The 20,179-nt window shown below is 35.0% G+C and overlaps 1 protein-coding gene across 8 annotated transcripts in view; it reads right to left on the bottom strand.

The window, feature by feature from the left end:
- Positions 1-51: 51 nt before the first annotated feature.
- The window catches only part of PPP3CB (protein phosphatase 3 catalytic subunit beta), a 49,326-nt gene continuing 29,198 nt past the window's right edge, over positions 52-20,179 (bottom strand). For 2 of the 8 annotated variants that reach the window (XM_020895136.2, XM_070470841.1), the window contains exons 10-15: positions 16,077-16,154; positions 10,876-10,902; positions 8,744-8,828; positions 7,920-8,017; positions 3,071-3,100; positions 52-1,660 (exon numbers count right to left, since the gene is read on the bottom strand). In XM_020895136.2, coding sequence (XP_020750795.1) covers positions 1,482-1,660; positions 3,071-3,100; positions 7,920-8,017; positions 8,744-8,828; positions 10,876-10,902; positions 16,077-16,154 — 497 coding nt within the window. In that variant the 3' untranslated portion in view covers positions 52-1,481. The remainder of the gene's footprint in view (positions 1,661-3,070; positions 3,101-7,919; positions 8,018-8,743; positions 8,829-10,875; positions 10,903-16,076; positions 16,155-20,179) is intronic. The other 6 variants (XM_020895142.2, XM_020895161.2, XM_020895156.2 and 3 more) reach the window with 6 other exon arrangements.

A 20,179-nucleotide genomic window follows, 5' to 3' on the forward strand; every position in this document is an offset into this window, starting at 1 on the left:
AGGAGAAGGTCAAATCAGACTACATCTTCCAAATAAAACCCAACACAGAGATAGGAGCAGCGGCCCATGCATGGAATTTATTGTGTGCTACTGTTTATAAAATACTCGAATAGTCCTGCACATGCATAATATTTCCAACTTAGACAGGAGACCATACAGGGTGCACTTTCTGGCAAACAAACAATAGATGGTTCCGCTGCCTGGAGCTCTGAGTTGTATTCCAGGGCATGAGGGAAGCAAGCCACCAAAGGAAAGGTAAATACCAAACTGCAGTAGCAGTCAATACAGGTCAGTAATTGTGAAGAATTAGCACATGGTTCCATTTAGTTTAACCAAGCAGTTCTGTAACTATCAAAAAAAATGTTCAACATGCAGTCTGACTCTTATGCTTCCACTAACATCTGAAAGACTGAACAGAACCATTGCTTCTATGCTGCACTGCGTAATCAAAACACTTCCAGAACATTTTAAAATTTCCTTTGCATCAAAACATAAAATGATAGAAAGCCAGCAGTAAATCACCCTGGTGGCTGTATAAGCAACTTGAGTACTCACAATAAACTAAAATTTCTCATAACATCTAGGTAACCTATACATGTCGTACCTGTACATCATAGGTCTATATATTAAATATCTGCAAAATTAAAACATGCATACACAAAATACGTCAAGTTTTACAGACATGATTTGAATTAAAATTACTTTGACAATGTACAAACTTCTTTTTAAAGTATCTTAAATGAGTAATTCTGTAATTCTTCATAATTCTGAAATTTAGAGATTTTCTTCTTAAATCTGTGGGGTTTAAATCTCAAAAGATCTGGGCAAGAAAGATTCTAATTAGTTTTTGGATTTGTGTTCAAGTAAGAGAGTCTGCCTACAAATAGGTTATGCATTCAAAATTGAAAAATACCAAGACTATATTACAGAATTAGCCACATTTAAGAACTATAGACCTGAGGTCAGCATTTTGTCTAAATGCCAACTGGATTTCTCAGCATTTTGCCCATAATTCAAAATACAGCTTAGTAACCTCGGAAATGTATTTTAAGACCATGCTAATTCATCCTTTAAAGACATTTCATGGAAAAAAAAAGTCCACATTAGCTCTTAGGATTGTATTTGAAGTTATGGTTGAAAAACAAAATCTAATTCTACTGAGGGGAAAAAGAAATCTCATTTGTAAACTTAAATGTGTGAACCACAAGCATAAATGGAGGTGTAGTCGCCCTCCACTGGAAATTGCCCCAAGTCCCTTGCTCACTGCTCTCCACCTTGGCAGCGATGACCCAATCTTATCAGTTAGCACATGTCCCAGGGCCCTCAACCCTCCATCCAGGAAGGGGGCTGGGGTCTCAAAAGCACAATGGTTTCTCCAGAGGGACTGTGACATTGACAGTCAACTTGGCTGACCCCTCCAGTTCCTCGGGTGATCTGTCCATTTGGGGCCCGAGATGTGAGAGTCCCTGGGAAGCCGTGGGTCACTGGGCACCATGGTTGCCAGTCCCGTGGTTCTCAGTGGCATGTGCGGCGTTCAGAGAATTGAAACCATCTTGCTGTACAGCATCTTTCCGGGGTGGCATTCTCTCATTGATCCTATCCAAACCCTTTGCCTCTTCAAAACTGCAGATTCTATGTGGTGGAGAGAATCCTCGTATTGCTTAACAAAATGCAAATTTGATAAGTCAGTAATTGAAAAACATTTCTGAGATTTCAAAAACATAATTAATGATTTTTAAGAAGAAAGAAATTAGTTGTACATAGCAACATTTAAACTGTATTGAAACTGAAGCCTATCCCCATTCCAGATTTCCCCTTAAAATATGAAACATTTAAACCTAAATATAAACATGATAGCTTCATAGATGACAAGTGTTAGCATAGCCTTAAAAAAACAAGACACAAAAATAGCCCTCCCCTGACCCTGAGATCTCCAGGCGATGGTCTCAGGGTCTCAGCCTGACTCCTACTTCATCAATTATCTCCTACCTCAGGCTCTAAAATCAACTGTGGCTATCACAGTAAGACACCAACAAGAGTAGGGGCAAGTGAGGAGGCTAAACAAGGTTAATCCTTGACATACAAATCTGTACCAAGAACATGGGAGGAGAAAAGAAATAGAGCTAAAATTTAGCAAGTAGAACTACCTTGGAGGACAAGGTATCATCACTCCATCACCACCAATATGAAATGAAAAAGGTGGGAAATGCCTCCAGGAGTTAGATCTGTGTTTGTAGGTAATAAAAAGTATTTAGAGTTCCATATTTAGGAGAAGCTTTCCTTAATTCACTAGCTATTCATGCCTATTTTTTGGAAACCCAAATCAAAATAGACAGCAATCCTCTTTCAACTGGTATGGTTTCTTATTCACTTCATCTGGAGTGATGTATCCTCTATTATTAAAATGTGCATAGAAAAGATTTCCATACTATTGATTATGATCTAGTTGCTTTAATATGCAATCCCTGAGACTCAAAACTCTGTGCATGTGAACCAAATAAATGGTTGGGGCAGCAAAGCTTTCAGCAACGTGTACTACCAAGTCAATACATGATACACATGAATACACTATTATCAGCAAACAACAGCCCAAACTGCAGCACAAAATCATAGTGACAGCTCCTGCACTCTCAAGGGAATTACTGAAATTGACTTTATCATTTTTTCTATCACGGGAATACCAAACCTGTATCTAGAGAGGATTTCACTCAAGAATATAAAAATCTGAGTAGCAAAGAATCATGCAAAATATGGAACAGATCTTTATTTGCAACTATAAATGCTGTAATATTATAGCATAACATGCTGTACTCTAAAGAATTCTGGAACATTAAATGCTGGTCTCATTACTATACTAGAAAAGGGAAAAAAACAAATTGTCACTATGGAAATCAGTCCTTGTGATTTAAAAAAAAAAGAAGAAGAAGATACGACTGTTAAACTTGATGAGTCAGTGAGTCTGATTCATCTTGGGCTGTGCAAGCTAGAAGTAAGACACACCCATAGGACATTCTCTGATGCCCACCCACACACCACAGATCTCTGCCCAGCGCAAGGACTCTGATCGTACCTTTTTCAGCCTCAATAGCCTCAACTGTGGCTGTACAGAAGTGAGCAGAGGCATGCAAAATGAATGAGAGAGATGAGAAGGGTCATATTGTACAGCAGAAAAGGCAATGATCACTTAAAAAATATAACAGTACCCCATACTACATCATCATTTACAATTTAACATATATAGTACCCATATTAGAGAACCCCATCCAATCCCCCAATTCCTGACACAGCACAGTTTACACACAGCACTAAGACACCATCGCTCAATGCACAGAACACATAGACCTATTATAAACACAGACACCTCAGCATCCATGCAAATGCTAGTATTAATTATCCATCTTGAATTCAGTATTTTGATGGCCTTAGAATTGTTCAATATGTTTACCATATCACATCCATAACAATCACAAGGATATCTCTAGGATGAAATTATGAAATTCTCTAGGGTGAAACCATGATGGTAGAATTGTAGCAGAGCAAACAGAAGGAAATTCTTTTCTTTCAGGCCTAACTGAAATAACACATCACCAGTTGATTCCCTAAGATATAAACTAGAAGGAGCCTAGCAATTCTTTCCCTGTCACTTCTAATTCATAGAGCGAAGCATAAGCTGCAGAAGTTGCTATGTTCAGAGGACAATGAAATAAAATTTGTGGGCAGTAAACTTGGTAAGTTACACTAACTAGAACAGTTTGTAGTCCTATCCTTTGTGGGTAATCTAAAAGAACTCTGCTCATCTGCTAGGATCTTCCTTTCTATTCTAACATTGGTGTTCCAAATATCTAACGATATTAACATATATAGCCTTAAAAAAATCCATATATGTTCAGTGTATCATGAACCCAAATTTGCCTCAGATAATAAGATCTTGCATTCTTAACTGAAGATAAAAAGGCTACTGAGCATCTATCTTTTCAAGCCCATCTACCAACTAGAGAGGAATCAAGAGATAGAACTGAGGTTTTACAGGCAATTAAATCCTAATCATTTCAAGATATGGACATACATATAAGTCATATAAATGAAAAATGCATTCTTGATATAGCCTATCTCTGGCCTATTTAGAGAATTTCAACATATTTAGTCATATATTTTTTGTAGTCAAAGATTCTTTGGGCTCAATTCTGGGTTCAAACTGTATGAAGCTCTCACGTTGAAGACCAGGACCAAAAACTGCAGAGGACAATATTGTCTGATAATATTGCCAAGTCTTAATTCTTCACTTTACCCAAAGTATACAAACTCAGAATATTTATAACAATAACATTCATCTCTTCTATTTTGCTTTTTCTATAAGAAGGTCAATTAGAATAATTATTCCTAAAATGAACTTTGAGCAGTATACATGATTTAAAAATGATAAATTTTATCCAAAGCACTTATTAATATGAAAAGACACTGAAAAATCTAAGGAATCAAAGAAGGCTAAATCAGATAAGTTTGGAGATCTCAATCAGATAGTAAATTGGGGTCCCCCCCAAAAGAAACATGAACACTGAGTAAAGGAAGAATTAATTTTTCTTAACTGCTAAATCATATTACAAATTAAAGCAGATATACTTACTGTATACCCACTGTACAAAACACCACTTTAAAAATCTAGCCCTGTATGCTTGTAAAATACTCTTGTAATTTGTCCACACGGAGAACTGGTATAAGTGACCCACCTCTACTGGATCATCCCTGGAATTCTTATTCTTCAAAACATGGACTATTTTCTTTATAGTTTACAAATTAAATGGGAAAATAAGGTGCCTACCAGAATGTATGCTTTAAAGAACTTGTGGTAACAGAAATGACTTTACATGAAATATTTCATACTTTGTATTTTATATAGTAATAAATTAAAAAACTGATATTACTATAAGAATTGGTATCTATTTGGGTATATCAATAGTTTAAAAAGTCTGTTAAAACTTTTTCAAATTATAAAACTTGACAATATACTTTTGTGGGCTTTTACTTTTATATGTAAAAGCATTTTCTTGGTCAATTTATATTCTCTGCTCTTTCCCAAGGCCTCTAAATGCTTCTAAATCCTTCTAAGAACACAAAATATACATCACACTCAAAACTGCACACCATGTCAAGCTGGAATGCTTAGAATTCAAAGATTTGAAGCTTACACATTAAGCTGGGAAGAAAGAGATCTGATAATTGCAAAAGTCTATCTGAAAAGCACTAATTTTCCTCAATTTTTTTCAATTTTACAGGGCATCTTGACATGGCCTTAGTAAGTTTGAGTACAATGCTATTTCAAACTGTGTTCCTCAGTACTACACAGAGTAAGTGATCAAGAGGAAATGACCTTACTATAACACAGATGGCCACATATTTTCTCATAAAGTTCCTAGTGAAGGCAGCATTATAATGGCTAGCTCCCAATCAAACTCCCAGAAGAAAATGAACATAAAATATGATTAACACATCCTACTCCGATAGTTAGGCAGTTTGTAAAACACTTGAAAAATACTATAAGTTAACTGTAATGTTATTGATAAGACAATTTCAATTTTCTGACAACAGGAAAGAGGTCTCAGAATTTTAAAACTTTCTTTTTGCAATACTTAGCTCTCCATTATTCACATAAGGGTTCATCATGTCTATTAAAAATTTTAAATGTTACATAAATTTTTAAAAACCACACAGGTGACACTACTTCTGTATGAGTTTCGTTGTTTCAAAATGGGTCTACTCATGCTAGAGAAATCACTTCAATCAAATAGTTAAACCACACTATCAAGATTCATTGCTGGCAGAGCTGTGGAGCTATCTAGTCTCCCAAATTGGACCCCTTAAGCTCAGCACTGTCCAGTAACTCACTCTATGTCAGGAATAGACAGTATCTCAGTAAAGCCCTCCTTCAATCTTTCCCTGCAGTTGGGGGTGATTTCAAAGTTGGAAGACTGAGCTTCAGGCTGCATGCAAATTACGAACAAACAGAAGTGCTGAGCTATCAACAAAGCATGTAATTAGCAGGTGCTAATTGCAAAATCTGAAAGGTTTGTTGTGGATACTACATAAAAGTAATATTATACCCAAGGACAACTGAGAGATGACTGTAGTTTAGATTTACTTAAGTATGAGACCCTTCTGGGTTTTTTTTCCTTTTCTGAACAAACAGGAGGAAGTGTACAACAATTTTCAAGCTACTGCAATTCATCCTTTTCTATTACTAGATTTATTGAATGTTTAAGATCTTAACTTGTTATAATGAAATTCTTTTTAGCTAATTTGCCTAATGCTTATAACATAATAAGAAAAATGAAAGGCAAGAAATATAAAGAGAATCAAAGCACATTTTTTAAATTAAAAAAAAAAACCTCGCTCAAAATGAAAATTTGAAGTTATAATTTCAAAACATACTTGTATATCTCACATGTACCAGTGGTGGTAGCAGACAACACAATAACATATAAATAGAACATGTATAGGCTACAAGTAGAAATTATTTGTCTACAGAAAAAAATTCTTTTTATTTATTTAAGCATTTATTATGAGACTAAGTGAAATGAAATTACGAAAAGTCAATCTAATTTAAATTTATTGAAAAATTAAAACTTTCCTGTTTTTTTGCCTTAAAAAATTGACTAACTACAACACCAAAAAGATAATGTCAATCATCACTAAGGAAAACATCAGATCTGTTGCTTCCTGTCAATACAACAATGACCCTTGGAGGGCTGTGGTTACAATAAAACATAAAGTAAGGCTTTACATATCACATTTTCTGCTTTCCAACCAAAAAGAAAAGAAATCTAGACTTGGAGTTACTGTGTATAGACTATAACATTCATATCACTTTCTTCTATTTAATCTGTAATGGGCTTTCAGAAAATCAATCCAGTATTTACACAAATATTTACGCCAAAAAAAACTTGTTTTTCTTAGTATAAAATATTCAATGAGCCAGATTACAGGAATGCTTTACGTATAATTCTTTTTATTTTCATGCAAAATAAAGGCACACTTAATAACACCCTTTCAATTTTGACTTACAAGATTTAAATTCAACCCCTTATAACAATGACTTAATATCTAATGTTACATTCACGTTTAGAATGCACAAAGCACAGCAACAAATGCAGCAAACCTTAAAACAAGGTGCTACAAAGTTGCCTCTACATCAAGACAGATAAAGTGCCTGATAGAGTAATTTAATTTAACATACTTTTACAGACATACAGCTAACCTAAAGAAAGACAGACAGATTTAGGAAAGCAGCTACATCTGCAGAGGAAGGAAACAGCATGTTACAGACAGTCAATTATACATAGAACATTTGACAAACACCACAGAAAACAAACTTTGGCATCATTTACCAGGGTACAAAACCTTGCACAAATGTTTTGGCAAGTGAAGTGCATAAGTAATGTTCTGGGGCTCAAGCAGATTGTTAATTCTAAAATTAACATCTGAAAATATAAGCATAGTCTAATACAATTACATAAATTAAAAAGATAAAAAATAAGAAACTTGGAATTACATTTCCATTTTAAGTAATATGAATATCCTGATTCACATTCTGAAACTGAGGCTTTAAAAAGAAAAGGGTGCATTAGACAAATTAATAAATATTTCAGACATTATGATATGAGTTACTCCCATATCATTTCATGAAAAGCTGAGAGACTGATCATTATTTTCAACTGAAAAGAATACTGTTTCTATCAATTTTCTGCCCTGGTCAGGTTCTTAATCAGACACTACCTATCATACAATATTCTGCTTGTGTCAGCTGCTGAGACAAGAACTAAAAAGCAGAAAGAATTCCCTGCATGCATTATGTGTATTGTTAGCAAAAGAGTGAGGTGTGCCCCAGTCCATCTGAGGCACAGCAAGTTGCATAACATCATTACCACTTTGCAGGGTCTGCCGTCCTCCAGCCAACACTCCACTAGGCAACATCCCTGTGGGAGTCAGGCCCTTGAGTGTCAGCACACTTTCACTCTCCTCCCTAGAGCAGAGAGATATAACAAAGATCAGAGACTTCCAACAAGTTCCTAGTTAAAAAGAGGGAACGGGGCCCAGATGAAGGCCATGCATATAGCTTATGACATTTGCTGCTATTACTATATTTTCTTCAATTCCAAGATACACATTTTTCCACATTCTAAATGTTTCAGATATGAGGGTATGCTGTGCAGCTGAGACATATATTGTTTCTCCTGAAAAGTTTTATTAAATATATGTGAGATAGGTATAAACAGCAATAGGTATTGTAAAATTGAGAAAATATGGTATTTCATACGCTTTAAAGATAAAATGGCTGATATAAGCAGACTCATTCGCATGCACTCTTAAACCTGGTCTTCCTGAATTAACCCCAGGAAGACAATTTGGGGCTCCAGCATAAAGGAGTTCCTTTATAGATGAGCAAGTTCATCAGGAACGCTCTAAAAAGTACCCCCTCCTCTTATTCTGCTCTAATCTTCAAGATACAGATCTACTACTTTCATCACAGAAGGATAAGAGATACCAAAGGTGAGCAATAACAATCAAGGGGTCAAAAACGCTAATTTCAAAGAGACTTGTGCTCCCATTTTCAACATGTAAATATACAACTTCTTTACAGAAAGAATGCTACTATATTGTTTTTAGATATCCAACAGGACACTGTGTGTAGTAAAGCACAATAAAAGTGATTTCTGCAAAACAAATCATTGGAAAAATGTATCATTACCTGAGAACAGAGAAGACCCTTGCCATCTTGCCAATTGCTCGAATTTTGTTTCTTATGATTTCTTTCCGGGCTGCAGCTGAACCTACTTTCAATGGAATAAATAGAAAGAAAGACTCAAGTTTAGGGCATCCATACTTATACCATCTTATTAGCCTGTTACACGGTCATCTGAACCAACACCAAGCCCCCTGCCACCAGCTCACATGGAGACTAGATGAACTCATGCCAAAAAGCTTCTCCTTCAATGTTTAGCTCAGCACTGGTCTAATATTGGGATCTGATACAAATACAAATGAAAAGTAATCCACAACTTTGACTCTCACACTACTGACTAATGAGTAAAAGAGCAATGGAAAAGAAACTAGAGTCCAACCCGTACCACAAACCAGAGGACAAAAAAATGGTAACATTCCTACAGTCTTTTTAACTTTCATGAGAGCCTACAGCATGCAGACTAGCAGACTAGAACTGGTAATAGCCTATAGCCTTCTGCTTGGTTAACATAAAAGCCTTTGACATGCAGGCTTGAAATATGCCATCATACTATGACAAAAGAAGCTTCCTTGCTTGAATTTGGTCTGAAAATGTGATATGAAGTGACTACTGGGCCCGTGACCCAGAACTAAGAACCATACCCACATTTCAACAATGTAAATCTCAACTTCATGGACTAGAAATCCTTTAAGGTCATGCAAATACACACAAGCTTTCACATCCCTAGGTGAGTATGACATAAGGAGAGTGACAATGAGAAAAGACTGCCCAAAAAACATGGCTAAAGAATCACTAATGCTTCATCTCCAAGGGGTTAACTGTACTGCCTATCACCAATACAGAAGAGGATATATCAAAATAACTGAATATATGCCTGAAAAAAGACTCAAAGGCTGTTATCTTCCTTCCCTTGGCCTCCAGAAAGAACAACAATCTCCGTCCTGTTATCTCATATATAGCAACTAGAATCACTCTGGACCCAAGAGTGTGGTTCCTTAGAATGGTGCTTCAACATGATGACAACGCACATATGGAAGCACCATAGTTGAGGAGAAGGTTAAGGAAAGGCTAAAGACACTAGACCAAAAGGGGCCTTAGGTATATGGAGGTCTGAACAACCACCAGTCTTTTGAGCTACAGCATCTCATTTAAAATTTAAGCAGTCCACAAGTACATATAATTAAAAACTAAGATGGTGACTGGATCTTACTGTAAGTAAACAGAAAAAGAAATTTCAAAGATGAAAACAAACGACATATTTTAGAGAAAACAGGTTGCACAACCATGTTTATGATGCTCTTAGGGTAATACTATGAGCAATGAAGCTACAGCTTTTACAAATCCGAAATTGTGTGGGTACCATGGTATTACACAGGTATTTTTAAAATGCCAAAAAATTACTTAAAGTTTCAAAATCACAGAATATTAGAATTTGAAGAGACATTAGAGATACTGCAAAACTCAATTTCCTCATTTTATAGACAAAGAAACTAACTTTACTAAGTATCTCGTCCAAGGACATAAAGATAAATCTGATTCTCTTCAAATAAATTAATATAGATACTTTGTTTTAAAATTGATGGAATTTTTTAGTTAGACTGGAGGAGAGGAGTATGGGGATAGGGGAGGATGGCTGTAAGGAGGTACACTCATATTTTCAGCTTTAATTATATCTATAAAACTGAATGATATGTAAACTATATTTATTTCAAATTAAAAATTCACTAGAATATAAAAACACTTTACAAATCAGGATTTTAAATCAGTCTACAAACACATCATGCATAATATTAAAGTAAATGTCCACAGTAAAATTACTTTGGGGAATAAGACAGACAATCAAACACCCTAGTCATGCAGGGAAGAGTACAAAACATTACAAATAAGCAAAAGAATGAAATTTTAAAACAAGAGGAATGAAAAAGAGGGAAAAATATTTCCATGCACAGAAAGACAGATATCTTGGAATATGACTTCTAAAAACATCAAATTCTAACTTAGATAAAACTTCAACTAAATTTGCACAAGGCCCAAAGGACTCTGCATAAATATACTCAATGAATGCACTAACTTACATGGACATGAGAATAACTTATGAAGTCATATTTCAAAACGATGTTACTCTGTCTGGTCTGTACCTTTTTTATTGCCATATATGAGCCGTTCTTCAGATGGAGAGTCCAGAAAAAAGGAAGTGAATGATGGAGAAAAGGTGGTTGAGACAAATAAAAAGATAGAGATTTAACTTGGCAGTGGTACTGAAGAATGAATGTAGAAAGAAAGGGAGAAAAATGGAGTCCCTCATACTTGAAATTTGAAAAATGTAGTACTGTAGATCTGGCAAATAAGGAGGGATGCCACTGGGTAGAGCTCTAAAGGAAAGATTTCTTAAAAGATATGTGTTCAGAAGAAATTATGGACAGAATGACTATAATATTTGATGAAAGTAGACAAATTAGGGACAGAAAAAAACACGTGAAAACACATAAGACTGATAAAAGACTGTGCTAACAACAATCGCACATTTATATTAATACCCCTAAGGAAATGTGTCACCCATGGAAGTATGTTAAGTGAAAGGTAATGACACAAATGAGATACAAACTCATGTGGTTCTTCAAGGACACCAAATCTGCAAAATCTGTAGCATACACAGAGAAATGTAGGTAACTTTATAAACTACCTCGGTGAAAAACCTTACCCACTCCCAATAAAGAAAACGCTAAGCCTCCCACACTCCATTATAACAAAAGCCTACAATTCCTTTAAATCAGAATTGTGGAACTTTTGCACATACTCAAGATCAACAGTATGTGCTATCTGTTCCCAATCCAATCTGGGAGTTTGAGGGACATCTTTTTACACAAATAGCAACAGACTGTTTCAACAAGTAATAGCTCTAAGAGTAGGCAGCAGAGACGTTTCATTTGAGCTTTCCATTGTAATGCTGACATACATAATTCCATTACAGGAAATGCAAAGTTTTAGCTTAGTAAAACTATAACACATATGGGTTATCTATTTCCTTTACCAAACTCAAGACAAATATAACTGAAAGAAACAGTATTCATTCTAAATATCACAGAAATCAGTCTTCAAAAATTCCCTTTAATGATTATATAATACCTCTAAATGGAATGCTATATGCATATACAAATGCCATATATTTCTGCAAATTTTTGCCTTCAAAAATAAACCCACAGGTATATTAAACAATACAGAATACCAAAGTCCATCACTTAAGAAGAAAGAGTCATTCCTTTGGCCTTGAATATGCAAAAACTACTCTTTTCTTCCTCCCACTCGGAAATCTCCAATCCTACTCTTCCCCTTTCCCCAGAGAAAAGCTAAACTCTTATTCTGCCTCCACAGCAATCCCCAACTCAATAAGTTTTCTTCCTAAATCAGGCTTCTCTGCAGGCTCAATCCACAGCACAGTTTCACTGCTGAGCAGGAAAAGGAGAAGAGGACAGAAGGCATGTTATCGTGGTCAAAGGAAAGGAAAAAACATGGAGTCAAGGGGAAGAAATAAGGGGATATGAATAAGAAAGGGAAACAAATGTAGCTCCAGTAGCTCTTTTCCCAACCCACCCTAGTGTCTATCCTAAACTTTCCTTTCCTCCATTACTCAAGGTTCTTTCTCCTTCAAATCACTCTCGTTCCTAGACAAACTCCCAGATGCATATCCTCAAAACTTTCTTGGAGTCCCTACTCTTAATACTTGGTAGTGCAAAGGTGAAGCAATGTGAAGTAACTGCACCTGCTATGTTGGCAGTGAAGGGAGATCTATTTCTAGTATGCAAAGTTGGAACTCAGTGTATTTTCCCAGAGAAACACTGTCAAAAATGGTGCTTGTGCTCAGATGCCTAGTCGTGTCTGACTCTGCGACCCTAGGGACTGTAGCTTGCCAGGCTCCTCTGTCTATGGGATTTCCCAAGTAAGAATACTGGAGTGGGTTGCCATGCCTTCCTCCAGGGGATCTTGCAGACCCAGGGATCAAATCTGAGTCTCCTGCACTGGAGGATTCTTTACCACTAGCACCACCTGGAAAGCCCATAAATGGTACTTCCCAATTTTTAAAACTACTTGAAGAGTGAGGAAGAGTTTTCATCCTCTCTATTCCCTCAACCTATGGAAGAGAAGATTTTGAGAAGTTAGGTTACTTTTCTAAGATTACACAGCTAGTATAATGGTAGCACCAAGACATCTGAACCACCGATCCTTTTCACTAAACTACAGTGCCTTTTTAATGATCAAATTTGATTCATCTCTGGAGTGTAAGAATGATATAACAAGTTGATAAATAAGTATAATTTTTCATTGATAGAAAAAATATTGATAAAATGCATAAATTTCATTAGAAGGAATATAATAAAAATTTATATTTATTCGTGGTTGAATTCCCAAAGACAATTGTATCTGCTGCTGCTGCTGCTAAGTAACTTCAGTCGTGTCCAACTCTGTGCGATCCCATAGACGGCAGCCCACCAGACTCCCCGGTCCCTGGGATTCTCCAGGCAAGAACACTGGAGTGGACTGACATTTCCTTCTCCAGCACATGAAAGTAAAAAGTGAAAGTGAAGTCGCTCAGTTGTGTCTGACTCTTAGAGACCCCATGGACTGCAGCCTACCAGGCTCCTCCCTCCAAGGGATTTTCCAGGCAAGGGTACTGGAGTGGGGTGCCATTGCCTTCTCTGACAATTGTGTCTATCTTCATATAAATCATCTATATCTAAACCAAGTACTGTATTAGACTTAACAGAGAAATTTTTTCCTTTTTATTACAGAAAGAGGACTAAAGGATCACCTGTCACTACTTCTATTTAACACTACTGATTCAAATTTTTTAAGATTCAAATTTTTAAAGAGAAATAAAGGATAAAAATGTAGAAAATAACAGTATCAGCCTTATGCAAATGACATTTTTTAAAGTTATGGAAAACAAAATAAAAATTATCATAGGAGGTAATTCTGCTGATTCAACTTGTTGAACATAAGATAAACCCCAAAATATGTAATTATACAGTTAGAAAATACATTAAGAGAGATACCAGTTGCAATAGTAATTAGAATACAAAATAGTGAAATATTAATTTAACTTGGTAATAACAGATTTTTTCAAAGAAAAAACATAATTTTAAATAAAATGATGATATACTAAATATATTCAAAGGAATAATTATAGTAAATGAATTAATTATATAGGGCAAAAAAATTTTACCTTAGTTTAGAAAATTATACATTATTTTTAAAAAACTTTCTAGATTCAGATATAGATAGAATGTAATGCCAATTAAAACTCCTACTATAAAATGAAGAGCAGAAATCAATGAAATTCAAGTCAAGAAAACAACAGAGAAAAATCAACAAAATCAAATACTGGTTCTTTTAGAAGTACAAATAAAATTGATACACGCCCCCACCAGCCAGGCTAAACAAGAAAATAAAGATTTTTTTGAAATTTATTTTTAGAAATAAAAAATTGGTTATTACTACTGATTCATGGATATCAAAATAATAATAAAAAATATCATGAACAATTAAAAAAAACTCTTACTGGATAGTTCACAGAATTTGATATTAACAAAAAAACTCTACTTAAAAAAATTAGTGGGATAGGCACAAAAATTATTTCATTATATTATTGATCAGTATATCAGTATCTATAACATTGTGAACTAGAATCTAAACCTAGAACTAATCTTACAACAATGGTAGCAGAACAGGGAAAATAAATATTTAATTAAAACTAATTAAAAATTCTATGGAAAAGACAGATGAAATATGTTAGAACTAAAAACTTTTCTACAAAACATCAGAAAGAGAGAATTAAAATAAGGAAAACTAAATACTACTCTTTGAAGATTATCTCCCAAAAGAGAACTAATATAAGTTAATTTATTTCAATTAATGGAACTATAACCCAGAGTAAAAGCACTCGCTGCCTGCCACCAACAGATGGCAACAGCAGACATGTGTATATAGTCACTCTGTACTTTGAACAAACAGAATTAAAACAGTGTTTTAAGAACTGAACCTGTTTGTAAGTAAAGATATTTCTAAATAGCTTTATTCAGATTTTACTTGTTAAGTGGTCACCTGAGAGGAAGTTTACGCAGCTAGTAAAGCAGATTTCTTCCTTAGCATCATCAGAATTCAAATAAACAAAAATTAAACCAACGGTAACTTACTTCTGTATAGCCATCAATTAAAAAAAGTAAAAATGACCAAAACCCAATTAGGTGGGCCTGTGAAAAAAATAGGTCTATGGATTCATTGCTAGAAACACTTCATATTGGTCCAATTCTTATGTAATCTGGCAGTTCACAGCTAAAATAATGAAACTAAAATTCTTCATACTCATTAACTCTGTAATTTTCTTCAAGAAATTTATTCCAAGAAGGAAAATTAAAATTATTGTATGACTATGTTTATTGCATGCTATTCATAATAGAGATAATTTAAAGCAACCCAAATGCCAAACAACATTAACTACAAAGATTATGATATAGTAATATATAAAAATATGCAGGTGTCTAATTTTACCACTACGCAGACCATGTTTAATACATGGCAACATTTATATACTGATTAAAACTATGAAAAATATGCTGCAACAAAGATGTGAGGGGTACAAGGAAGGAAATAAAGGGTTTTCAGCTTATAAATTGTTTATATTTTTTGTTTATCCAGTTAATTAACTCAATAAATATTTAAGTTCTAAATAAGATCTTCAAAACATAAAAAGAAAAGTAATTTTGCTTCTATTGTAGTAGTTTATACTATAAATGTGCATTAGATACACAGGCTGGCTGTCTTACATAAGAACTACATGTATAACTTTGTTTCTACGAAAAAAAAAAGGGCTTTCTGAATCTCAAACTAAACTAACAAGAAGTTTCTTAGAACATAACCACTCAAAATTGGGAACAGCTTATTTTGATTTTTGAAAAGAAGTGACAACACCACTATGTACTTAGGTATGTTTCTGATGCACTAAGAATATAGTATCAATGAAACAAAAAGCATTTTTATCCTCCCTTCTCTAAGTAGTGTCCATATTCATGAAGAACCACATTCTTTTAGCATTTCAATTTTCCTACTGTTCTCTTTCAAATTTCCCCCTTTCCAAAATTCATTTTCTTCCCCATATCAACAGAAAAAAAAAATCACTAAAACTGTTTTAAAGTCTTAAATAATATCTTAAAAAAGTGACTTGTCACTTATCAAATAGTATAGCCATTTGAGAGCAATGACTATAATTTACAAGAATATATTGAAATTGGGCAGTTAAACAATACCACTTCACAATAAAAAACAGTAAAATAAATAGTCATACCATCAAACTGGTCTTCGCCTTCAGTCATAAGTTCATCATCAGAGCAAATACTCAGAACGTTTACCAACATTTCTGTCACTATTAAAAACAAATGTGACACATTAGCTGATTATATTCAATTCTCTGTATGTACACAGGGCAACCATTTATATAAATGATCAAATGATTTATAACACAAGATTAACACATTTAGATAGAAGAAATGATGGAATTAAAAAGCTATACAGGCTTTCAAACTGAAAGAAATCAAATGGCTAACAAGCCTGAGAGATTCTTTATGGAATAAGTAATCAGGTCCCTTAGAGGGGAAAAAAAAAGCAGCCCCCACAGGGATAAGTACAGGGATGAATAACATCTAAACACATACATTAATTTTTCATTACAGATACAACATTAAGGAGTAGGAAAAAAACAATGGCACAGTTTCAATTGTTTCAAAAATTCAATCTTTTAAAACCTGGCTCCAGCAATTCCCCTGAAATTTAACCTTAAGACTACTAATGACTGTCTAACAACTAGAACTGACGGTTCTTTTTTAGGCTTAATTCTCCTTCATCATTCTGCCTTCTCTTTTCCCTTAATTTCCAGGATTCTACTCTTCTGGTTTTTCTACCTTTTAGACATTTTTTTCCTCCGAATCTTCTTTTTATATGTTCAATCTCTTGGTGATTCCATCCATTCCTATATATTTTCAATATATTTTCAAGTATCACCTTTTGAGGATGATTCTGAAGTCTTTACTGCCAGTCTCTGTCACTGCTGCTGCTGCTGCCAAGTCACTTCACTCATGTCTGATTCTATGCGACCCCATGGACGGCAGCCCACCAGGCTCCCCCGTCCCTGGGATTCTCCAGGCAAGAACACTGGAGTGGGTTGCCATTTCCTTCTCCAATGCATGAAAGTGAAAAGTGAAAGTGAAGTCGCACAGTCGTGTCCGACTCTTAGAGACCCCATGACTGCAGCCTACCAGGCTCCTCCCTCCATGGGATTTTCCAGGCAAGAGTACTGGAGTGGGGTGCCATTGCCTTCCCCAATTGCCAGTCTCTACCTCCCCTTAAATTTCTGGATTTCTTTGCTGGTTTTATTCTCAACTGTTTCACACTATCTGTATATTGTCTGTTTCCCCTACTAGAAGGAAAGTGTTCTGAGTGCAGGGTGTTGTTCTGTTTACTGCTGCCTCCCCAGAGCCATGCACATGAGAGGAATCCAGTAAATATATGACAAATGACTAAATAAAAAAAGAAAGGTACAAGCAAATTTCAATTAATAAATAAAAATGCCTATTGAGTAGTAGCCCCTGAATATCCTGACAACACCTAGAAATGACCACAGTCAAAACAAAATTTAATACTGCCCCTAATATTTCTCCTAATAAATATATTAATAGCATACTATATGCCAGGCACTGTGCTAAAGCTTTGGGATTCAGATATAAAAGGTTCAGTCTTGACCCTCCAAAAGCTTACTAACTACTAAAGGATATAGAGTTATAAATATATATATATAAACTATCACAAAAATGCGATGAGCACTATGCTATAAGTATGCAGAGTTATGCACAAGATCTGCTGAAGAAAAGTACGCTTTTGGTTTGGAATAGAAATTTGCCAGGTGGAGGTGGCAGATAAGGTATTCTAAACAGAAGTTAGAAAAAGGATGCAACAGTCAATAGATCAGTGGAATAAAATTAAGGAGTCCAGAAATAAAACAATTCAGTGGGGAAAGAATAGATTTTTTTCAACAAATAGTGCTGGGACAAGTGGATATCCACAAATAAAAGGATGGGGATAAAAGGATCCCCACTTTACAGCGTGCACACACACACACACACACACACACAGAGTAAATAAAAAAGGATCAAGGACCTAAATGTAAAAGGTCAAACTATAAAATTTTTAGAAGAAAACACAGCGGCAAATCTTAATGAGCCTGACAACAGTTTCTTAAACATAACACCAAAACACAAGCAACAAAAGAAAAAATAAAGAGGACTTCATCAAAATTAAAGACTCTTGTGCTTCAAAGAATATCACCAGGAAAGTAAAAAGATAATTCACAGAACAGGAGAAAATATTTGCAAATCATGTATCTGATATGGGACTCACCTTTAAAATATACAAAGAACTCTTATAATTCAATAGTAAAAAGACGAATAATCCATTTAAAAATGAACATTTCTTAAGACATGCAAATGTCAAATAAGCACGTAAAAATACACTAAATGTCATTATTAATTAGAGAAATGAGATACAATTTCATACCCAGTATGATGGCTATAATAAAAAAAAGATTTTAAAAAAAGTATTGGCAAGTATAAGGAAAAACTAGAAACATTATACACTGCTGGTAGGATTATAAAATGGTATAACTGCTTTGGAAGATAGTTTGGCAGATCCTCAAAAAGTTAGACATAGAGTTATCATATCATCCAGCAATGCTATTCTCTAATGCTACATATCTAAAAAAAATGAAAACATATTGCACAGGAATATTCATCACAGCATTATTCATAGTAGTCAAAAAGTAAAGAGTACCAAAGGTCCATCAGCTGATGAATGGATAAACAAAATATGGTATATCCATACAGCAGAATACTATTTGTCATAAAAAGGAATAATGTATTGATTCAGGCTACAACATAGATAAACCTTAAAAATATTATGGAAAGAAGTCAGTCACATAAGACTACATACTGCATGATTCCATTTATATGAAATTTCCAGAACAGGAAAACCTATGGAAACAGTAAGTAGACAAGTGGCTGCATAGGGCTGGAGAGAAGATGTGGAGGGAACTCAGAAGTGCTAATGGACACAAGTTTCTTTGGGAGGATCATGAAAATGTTTCAAAACTGATTGTTGTGATAGACACACAATTCTGAATATACTAAAAATCAGTGAAGTACACAATGGAAATAGGTTAACTGTATGGTATTTGAATTATACCTCAACAAAACAGTTATGAAAAAATAAAGAAAAAGTATTAAGGCATGAAACTTGAAAGAGCATATACATATAGTATATTCAGGAAGCTGGCTATGCTATTTTATGGCTGGAACATAGAAAACATGAAAGAAAACAACAAAAAATTGAATATGAAGAGAAACTAGGCAAGGTCCAAAGACCTCATGTGACAGGTTAAGGTTTCTCTTGAAAGTTACCAGCGTCATTTACCGTTACTAAACACTAGCTTCTACGTGTGTACTGCTTTCCATCTAGAAACTGCTGTGAAGGAAAGGCAAGAGAATCATAGCGTACTAGTGGCCAATGAAAGGTATCAGATAGGGGAAATGTTATTTTTTATTTAAAGATCAGATATATCTGAACAATTTACAAAAGAGCTTAGTAGAGAGAGTCTGAAGATATAGAACACCTAAGTAATAAAGTAAGTTTCCTGAAAAAGCAGAAGGATAATGGAATATAAGAACAAGTTAGAAACAGTAGCCCTGGATGGAAGAGTCATATCTTCAACAGGCTAAGAATTCAGGATGAGTGCAATTTATCAGGATGGTCTAATGGTTAGGAATTCATGTTTTCACTACCAAGAGTCAATCCCTAGTTGGGGAACTAAGATCCCCAAAAGCCATGTAGTATAGCCCCCCACCACCCCCCTGCAAAAAAGATGAGTGCAGTTTAGAAAGCAGAGAAAGCTTCCATAGATGGTATGTGTTTTCTCTGACAGTAAGGGAAGTGGCTAGAAAAAGAAAATGTTTAAGTTACAAAAAAGAATTTTAGAATACATCCTGGTAGCAATGAGTGAGGAAGGAGACTAGTGACATAAAGATGTTTGGGTACTACTGAGAGCCTAGCTAATGCTAGAAATCAAAGGGTGATACCAAATCGTTGTTGTTATTGTTGTTTAGTCACTAAGTTGTGTCCAACTCTTTTTGTGTGTGTGTGTGTGTGTGTGTGTGTCCAACTCTTGTGTGACCCCACGGACTATAGTCCACAAGGCTCTCTGTCCATGGGATTTCCAAGGCAAGAATACTAGATTGGATTCCATTTCTTTCTCCAGGGGATCTTCCTGAACTAGGGATCAAACCCACATCTCCTGTATTGGAAGGCGGGTTCTTTATCACTAAGCCACCAGGGAAGACCCAGGCT

The sequence above is a fragment of the Odocoileus virginianus genome, chromosome 7 (assembly GCF_023699985.2).
Source record: "Odocoileus virginianus isolate 20LAN1187 ecotype Illinois chromosome 7, Ovbor_1.2, whole genome shotgun sequence".
Classification (NCBI taxonomy): Eukaryota; Metazoa; Chordata; class Mammalia; order Artiodactyla; family Cervidae; genus Odocoileus; species Odocoileus virginianus.